General features: G+C 46.2%; 1 protein-coding gene across 1 annotated transcript; it reads left to right on the top strand.

Annotated features, from left to right (window-relative positions):
• Positions 1 to 295: 295 nt before the first annotated feature.
• LOC122376531 (peptidyl-prolyl cis-trans isomerase FKBP9-like) lies at positions 296 to 8,031 on the top strand. Its single transcript, XM_043356426.1, has 6 exons — positions 296 to 1,288; positions 2,721 to 2,820; positions 3,134 to 3,289; positions 3,867 to 4,109; positions 6,826 to 6,922; positions 7,319 to 8,031. The coding sequence occupies exons 1-6, from the start codon at positions 972 to 974 to the stop codon at positions 7,558 to 7,560; spliced, it is 1,155 nt and encodes a 384-aa protein (XP_043212361.1). The 5' UTR covers positions 296 to 971; the 3' UTR covers positions 7,561 to 8,031.
• Positions 8,032 to 8,798: the final 767 nt, after the last annotated feature.

The raw sequence follows: 8,798 nt of genomic DNA, 5'->3' as shown, positions 1-8,798 counted from the left end.
TGTTTTCAATCAAGTTGCTTGATTCATTCATCATTATTCGTTATTTGATAAATCTAAGGAAATGAAAAGATAATCTCAATGAAAAAGATGTGTTAGGTGTGTTATTTTTTTTATATATAAGTCAGTAATCGAGGTCAATGCGTTCTGGTATACATTCTTTGAAGTTTGTTTTACTTAGAAAAATGACTTGATGACAAAAATGTTTTATGATAGTAATATGCTTATGTACCTAAGCTACGAAAACGCGTTCAAATATTTGCAATAGTTCTGCTCTTTTTAATGCTGTTATCATACAAACGCTCACGCAATGCTGGAACTGAACACGCAAGAAATTCTAAAATCTCCACTTAAGCCAACGAAGACAATGACCATTTCCTGCACAGACAAAGGCCATTTTCTAACAACACGGTATTTTTATTTTGCGCAGCAGTTTGTTTGGCAGACAGGTTTGAGATACGTAAAGCTAATATTCGACAGACTATGCACTGTCGTTAAACAGGAATTTGCAGTCAACGCTATCAACCTTTGCTGCCAGATGTGCTGCCAAATAGGAGAAAAAAGGCATTCTTGCATCGGTGAAGCTTGAGACAAACAACGACCGGTTTATCTCAGTGGCGAGCCCAGCAACATGGGGAGCGACTGTTCATCTGGAGAGAAGTTCAACAAATAACAAAAATGGCGCTGCATTCCTCACAATCAATTGTAGTTATGTTAGATTCAGCTCCTTTGATCTTCACCGCTAACTGTGAACAGCCTCAGCTTCTACCCACGCGGAGAGATCAACCTACCTGCGTTTGGACCTCCTGTGGTCTGCTGCCGGACCTCCCGTGGTCCCGCCGCCGCCTCCGCCTCTGGCCAGACCAGTTCAACCGTTACCTGGGGTCAGCGATCACCTCACCTAACCTCCGCCGCCGCGCCGCCGCCGCTGCCGCCGCCGCCGCCGCGCCGGGACCGTCACTTCTCGTCCGACCATGGCCCCGCGCGCACGGTTCACTGTTCCACTGCTGCTGCTAGCGCTGCAGCTAGCAGCCGCTCAACAGCGTCAGAGGCTAGACGTTCAAACCATCTCCGGACCCACCAACTGCGAGCGTCGCGCGCGTGCTGGAGATGTGCTCTCCATGCATTATACGGGCACGCTGGAAGATGGGACTCAGTTTGATTCGAGTCGCGGCAGGCGGCCGTTTGAGTTTGAGCTCGGAGCGGGGAAGGTGATCAGAGGATGGGATCAGGGGCTGGTGGGAATGTGTGTGGGGGAGAAGAGGAAACTGACAATCCCGGCGCATCTCGGGTGAGTAAAACGATGACTTGGATTGACAAATTAACTGTATAAATGATTTACAGGCAATTTGATGTGTTTCCTGCTCTTTGGCGCTGAAATTTGTGCTTCAAGTCTGTTTTGCTGCAGACTGCACCAATAATCTATTGCAATTATCACTTTCTGTAATTCAAAAGTGTAATTTGGGAGGCTGGATCGAACTTTATTCAGAACTGACCATATTGCTCCTAGTCTTGTCGTTTCTTTCCTCATGAAAGTAGGGAGAGAAAGATTAAAAAAGGAAGAAAGATAAAGGGAGGTAGGGAGATAGAAAGAGAGAAAGAGGGAGATGAGAGAGAGAGAGAGAGAGAGAGAGAGAGAGAGAGAGAGAGAGAGAGAGAGAGAGAGAGAGAGAGAGAGAGAGAGAGAGAGAGAGAGAGAGAGAGAGAGAGAGAGAGAGAGAGAGAGAGAGAGAGAGACGCTTGCGTGACGAGCAATTAAAGAGAATGCAACAGGCGCATTCATGGTCATGTTGTAAGAAAAGTGAAGAACCCCGCCATTGCACAACTCGGTCATCGCTGTTGATGCCTGAATGACGCACAAGGGATGACCTGACCAAGGCCATCCCCGAGTTTTTGTGCTCATTAATTTGGCTTGCTGAATGCACAGTTGCAGTTTCGGACTCTGGTATGACTTTGGTTAGATGGTCTTCAGTTATGCAGAGTCCTACTGATGTGGCTTACATCAATCATTTCCTTTTGGTATAGCAAGCTGGGCGGCGTACACATTTACCGTAAGACGGTTATGCCAACATAACAAAGACCAACAAAGGTCACGCAGGGCTCCAACCTCTACGAACAATGCTGGCGTCTCAGTGCTGAGCCGACACCCCATTTCCGTGATGTTTTAATCGGTCACGCTTTTTGGAGCGCCTTAGAGAGTGGATAAAGAACTAGAGAAACGGGTCAGCCATCCTAGTCCGTATTTAGTGAGAGAGGGAAGACACAGAGACCGGTCTATCTTTTGATAACTGGAGAGAGGCAGAAGAAGGGAGAGAGAGAGAGAGGGAGAGAGAAAGAGGGGGAGAGGGACGGGGAGGAAGAGGGGGTGGGAGGGAGAGAGGGAGGGAGGGGGAGGAAGCATTTGGAATCGACGTTATCTTCAAGTTTCTTTCGTTAGCATAATCTCAGGCCCTTAGGCTTCTCATTCTTAATCAAGGCTCTTACAACTTAGGATAATCAAGGTTTGGCATCATAAACAGTAAAAAACAAGTAATACGGTTATATAATGCAAAATAGTAAATACCTTCATAAAGCTCACTAAAGTTTTTGCCGATCCACCCCTAATCACTTCTGTCGATCCCATGGGTTCATCGACTTCTTGTTACGTTCCAGCTGGGCGCAGTAACCTTTGACCTGCATTGTGAGCTTTTATGTGCGTTGTGACCTGTGACCTTTGTCGGCAGATACGGAGACCGCGGCGCGGGTTCGATCCCGCCCGGTGCCACGCTGCTTTTTGACGTCGAACTTCTCGAGATCAATCCTCAGCCCAAACCTGAGCTCAAGGTTGGTAGTGCCATGCGACTCAAATGCATTATTCATTTATTAAACTGTTAAATTTAATTTTGTTGTTGTTGCTTTTGCATTGGAAGGCGTATAGGCATTTCAAACACAGGCTGTATCAGATTCCTAAAATCAAAATATATTTGTAATTCCTCACATTCTTAAAAACTCATTTACAATTGAAGGAAAATCGGTACTTCTTAGAAGAGATCAAAGAAAGAGGAAGTGATACTGCCTAAGGAGATAACTAGGAAGAGATTATGACCAGAATAATCGCTCAAATTTGATCGAATTTCCTCCACTTTTTCCGTTACAGATCAAGAGGACATTTAGCCCGGAGAACTGTCCGGTCAAGTCCAAAAACGGAGATAAGCTCGGAATGCACTACACGGGAACGCTCACAGATGGCACCAAGTTTGACTCGAGCCGGGACAGAAACGAGGTCTTTGAGTTCGAACTTGGCGCACGCAAGGTAAGTGTTAGGTCATACCACTAGTCAGACATCAGATAGTGGTCAAAAGAAGTCAAAATATGGTTTGACGATTGAACAAAAGGCTGATTATTGTTAACATGACAAAAGTTATTATAGGTAAATGGGATGAGAGGGGGCAATGAAGCAGTTATGAGTTGTTTTATTCATTTCACACAATAAAAATTGCAGTATAGCTACTTTCAATACCAAAGTTAACCTTCTCAGATGACCATTGCTTACCCAGCATAGTGTCTCGTGACACGACTGCTCCTGCCTCAAGAAATAAGTGAGAAGTATCAGTGTGCTTACGAGTGACTATATCCCCTAATGACTCTGATGACCACTATGTGACCCAACTGATCTTAATGTGACCCAACCGACCCATTGTGACCCACTGACCTCTTGTAATCCAACAGACCCTAATGTGGCCAACCGACCCCTCGTACCTAACTGACCCCACGTGACCAACTGACCCCTTATGAGCCACTGACCCACGCAACCCAACTGACACCTCGTGACCCAACTCACCCCATTGACCCAAATGACCCTCTGTTGACCTCTGCTGACCCCGTTTCAGGTGATTCGCGGCTGGGACCTCGGTCTTATCGGGATGTGTCCCGGTGAACGTCGCCAGCTCACCATCCCTCCCGAGCTGGGCTACGGCGACCGCGGTGCCGGGGGCGTCATCCCGCCCGGAGCTACGCTTCTCTTTGACGTCGAACTGGTCACTATCAACGGCGTGGGAGCTGCCCCGGCCGCCCCCGCCCCCGCCCCAGCCCCGGCGCCAGCCCGGGGGGCGAGACCGCCCACAACACAACCGGTGAGTCTGATGGCGAGTTCATGTCGCGGGTATGATGTGACTGATGTCTGGTATGACGTGAGCGCAATAGTGATTCAAAAACCTAGTTTTTGCTCCGGCATTTGATTAGGATGAGGTTATATAATACAAAGAAATGTCACTAGACCAGCTGTAACTGCAAGGTTTTCCTTCCTGGTCTAGTTTCAGATACCAAAGAAGGAAATCATTGCGTGCTTGTTTCCTAGCTAGTAGAAATTGAGCGCAATAAAAAAATTAGTTATGTAATTTACGACGCTAACTCGTACAGCGTACTGAAAGACCAAACAGTTTTTGTCGTATTCAGTTGCATCACTGTTTATCAACTTCTACAATAATTTAGAAAAGCGTGAATAAGATGCTGAGTGACCCCTATCCTCTAATACAGACCACAATTAAACAAGACTCTCCATTACCTACACTGTAAAAAATATTGACGAGCTATGTGTCAAAACAAGGGTCTCGAAACAGTCACCAGGTTGTCAATGCTTCCGGTACCTACCACTTGACTAGTTACCGCTTAGTTAGCTTACAGGTTGAGAACTATCCAGATCGTTATGATCCGGTATTGTAATGATACCCTAGGTGTACCTTTGTTTTTAAGTGCTGAATTAACTATCAAGGTTGTTTGACGTTTGTTTTCGCCTCAATCCGAAACGAGGAAGACCCTCATCAAATTATTAGGTGAAAGCCAGCCTCAGGATGATCAAAATACTAGGAGTAGTTTTGTCATAGTAATCTGTGAAGGGTGAGGAACAAGCCGTAGCAATGCACTCGTCACTAAACCAGCCTGAGATTATTCGCCAGGTAGCTGCTGCGTTTCCCTACTTGCTGAATCATGTTTGCAACTTTCCATTTCCAGACACTTTTTACGGCAAATAAATTGTTGGGTTATTTGGAAGGTGAATGACAATTTTATTTCTATAAGTCAATACATTTGTATTTCCGATTGCCCTAAAACTTTTTTTTTAATCGTTTGCGGTAGGTTTTTATTGTTCGCAATAAAGTTGCGCACCTGTGAATCCTTCACTTAATGCGTTCCCGGCTTCCCGGCGCCAGTTACGCTGTGCCGTGCCGCGTTCGGTCGGGGGTGCGCGAGTCTGTGCAGTGCGAGTGTTTATCACTGGGCAAACCTGTATCGTTTCCATTTGTGCAGTGTCTAGTTATGAAGAATTGCTTGCCGATATATGACCTGCAGTGATCGACGTTCTGATTCAGTAACTTGCCATAAGCCATTATTCTCAACCAAATCGCGCAGAGACGTTTGCAAAGTTGTCGAGGGGAGAGGGGAACAAGAGCGATTTTAAATGAATTGCTCTCCATGCAGTGCAATAGGACTTAGGTTTAATTTTTCGAAAGTTGTGGAGCCGCCCCCGTTGTCCGGCCTGGCCAACTCTCAAGAACCGACAGCTAACGGAACACTGAAGTTTCACTACGACGATTTCCGCCAAAGTTATGAAGAAAAGGCAAGTGCAAGAAGTACAAAACTTCTCTTGGTAATCAAAACTTAGGTTTGGCAAATTCCAAACCCTAAGTCACTACAACTGTGGATATAAATAAGCTGGTTATTGACGGCCAAGCTCTGGGCAATCTGAGGTTCATACCTATCATCAAGTTCATGAGGCAGCTGCGGTTGGGCGGCTCACGGGCTCCACTGCATAGGCTCAGACAGGTACTCTACAAAATGTCTTCTGTGTTCTTAGGTTCAGATCTATCGATAGGTACGAGTATGTGCATGCTTCTGATTCGATTGATAACTGTAAACGGGCGCTGGAAGTGAAAGGTTCGCTTGATATACGAAAGGTGCATTGCAAGAAAGCACATTATTTCAGAAATACACTTTCATTTTATCTTGAGCGTTTTTGGAATGGGCCGGATGAATTCGTCATCAAACTGGTAAGGGATTTCGTTTGAAGACCACCGATATTTAATAATATGATGGTCTTCAAACGAATTCACTGGCAAATTCGATGACTCGATTGGGCGGCGTAGGATCTGCTGGTCATCTGACTATGGGTTGAGCAATACGTTAGTTTTGACCTAGTTTGAGCTTCATTCGTTAAGTAGGAACAAGACGATGCTTCTTTTGAGCATCGTCACTAAACAAGCCGCCCTCGTTTTGACATTGTTTTTCGTTATTATTGTTACTAGGTACTTTGTTATCATACACAGCATTAACGAGGACCTGCTTCCAAAACAAGGCAGAAACGCTCCAGCTATTTTTGGGACGTGGTAAAAACTAACCGACACCTGGTAACTGTCATCTGACGAACACAAAACAAGCCAGGGGCTCGCAGCGTGTGTCAAAAGTAGGATGCAAAACTAGTCTGTACCCCCGACATTTAGCGTTGAGAATCATTTGACGAGGGGCTAGTCAATATTTTTTACAGTGTACGCCAGCAGCCCCTATCTTTCTATTACAGACTCCTCCAGAACTATCAATACCCTCCATTACACTAAAACACTTCCCTCTATTACAGACTCTCAGTGACATTGCCTCACATTACGGCCTCCCACTGATACGTTCCCTCCATTACAGACTCTCATTAACCCTTTCCCTCCATTACAAACCCCATTGACCCCTTCCCTCCATTACAGACTCCCAGTGATCAGCTGCAGGTGCGCCACATCTCCGGACCGCGCCGCTGCCGTATCACCTTCCATTACATGGACTCTAATTGACTCCTTCCCTCCATTACAGACACCCAGTGATCAGCTGCAGGTTCGTCACATTTCCGGACCGCGCCGCTGCCGCAGGAAAACCGAGGCCGGAAACAAGGTCTCAATGCACTACACAGGTGAGTCAAATCCACTACGCGAGGCGAATTTATAAATGATACTGAGAGGTTAGCGGTCACAAGAAATACGACAAATTGAGTCAGCTTAACACACTTGTCTTTGTTAAATCCTATTTCTAGTACAACAATCTAGTACAATCCTGTTCCGCCAAAAATGGCCAGAGTCAAGATTTTAGCACCGTCATGCTTGTTATAGTCAAACGCATGGAGTGAGATATCTTTGTTGGGGAAAGGTCAGCTTGGAATGCTCGCATGAGGTCAAGGTATAGTCAAAGCCATGGAGTTTGAAGTTTCTCATGATAGATCATGGAGTTTGTCGAAAGAGTCGCATAACAGTCCGCCCAAGACTACCTTTGACATAAGACCCGATCTGACCTCTCATCTGCCCCTCTCCAGGCACGCTGACCGACGGCACCAAGTTCGACTCGAGTCGGGACCGGGGCACACCCCTCGAGTTCACCCTGGGTCGAGGTCAGGTCATCGCCGGCTGGGATCAGGGTCTGCTTAACATGTGCCCGGGGGCTCGTCGCCAGCTGATAATCCCTCCCCGATTGGCCTATGGCGATCGCGGTGCCGGTGACGTCATTCCGCCCGGAGCGACGCTGGTGTTTGATGTGGAGCTGGTGGCGATCGATTAGAAACCCGGGCGGGGCGGGGTTCGAATCCCACCCTGGTAATAATATTTTTATGACAAAATAGACTGGAGCCAATAAAGTTTCCAGCGAAAACAGATGTAAGAAATCTTAGTCTGGTACAAATAGTGCCTTAACTTGCTGAATCATGTTCTGTTACTTAGAATAGGCTTAGGTACTTAGAATATGACGCTTTGGTGAGTCAGCACTACTACGTTTGAGATCAAAAGCAAATTAGAAGTTGCCATTGGTTTCGTCTCTTGTAACTCTTGATAATATTGTTCACACTGTTGCAGTGTAGCATGTTATTAGTGCTGTGGAAGTTTTGCCTTTATGATCTTGTTGTTAGCCGTTATTCTTGTGTTTGGGTGCCGGATAGCGTGTCGATTGTCGATTGAAAACGTATCATCAAATATGTGGTCTTCTGACTGTTCGTCGACTGTTGCCCTTGCCGCAATATAAGAGATCTCCGAAATATGTTCCACATCGGACATCACGAAGGGTGTATGGAGACACGGGTGGAAGCTATAGGAAATCGAAAAAAGTTCTATTACACTTACGAGCGTACTTTTATTTAAGGACCTATAACTCTTCAACTCTTGACTTAACCTTTTTTTGCTTGAAACAGTGTACAGTGCATCAGAAAAATTACTCAAGGCATCAGACTCATTCAGGTTTCACCACAACGCAAGCAACCGCACATTTCATTACCCTCAACTCATCTCATTCCTAGCGCAAATAACCTGAAGGCTCACGAAACAGCTACTCAGCTGTTCATTGTGGGCGTTTCCTTCCGTGTAGCCTGAAAAAGGTAAAATATCTGCCCACCGGTGCCCATTTTCCCACGGTGGTGAGCGGCACTTCAGAGCCGTGTCACGTGCCCGGAAGTACCGATATTTGGTCGTGGGAACGGCGGTGGCCTGGAGCCAACGTGACGGCTACAGAGAACAACGCTCTCTTGATCGTCACTCGGACAAACCTGAGACTAAGCATGGACTGTGACTTGTGAGGCTCATAAGATTCGCCTTCTATTGAAAATTCACTTCCATTTCAATGAATTTGACCGATCGCATCGCTTCATATACCTACATTAAAGGGACTATCCCACCTTTAACATGGGGTTTGAGTTGAGATAGCCAAGTTTGCGGCGAGGTTCAGAAACCACTATCTATCTAGGTTGCAACCCCCGCGGCCTCTTGGTGTTGAAGAAATTCGTTCCCTTCATTTAAAAATGGGCCTTGTGC

Source organism: Amphibalanus amphitrite, unplaced genomic scaffold, assembly GCF_019059575.1.
Source record: "Amphibalanus amphitrite isolate SeventyFive unplaced genomic scaffold, NRLGWU_Aamphi_draft 002188F_arrow, whole genome shotgun sequence".
In the NCBI taxonomy this organism is placed as follows: domain Eukaryota; kingdom Metazoa; phylum Arthropoda; class Thecostraca; order Balanomorpha; family Balanidae; genus Amphibalanus; species Amphibalanus amphitrite.
This window is presented reverse-complemented; position numbering and strand designations above follow the sequence as displayed.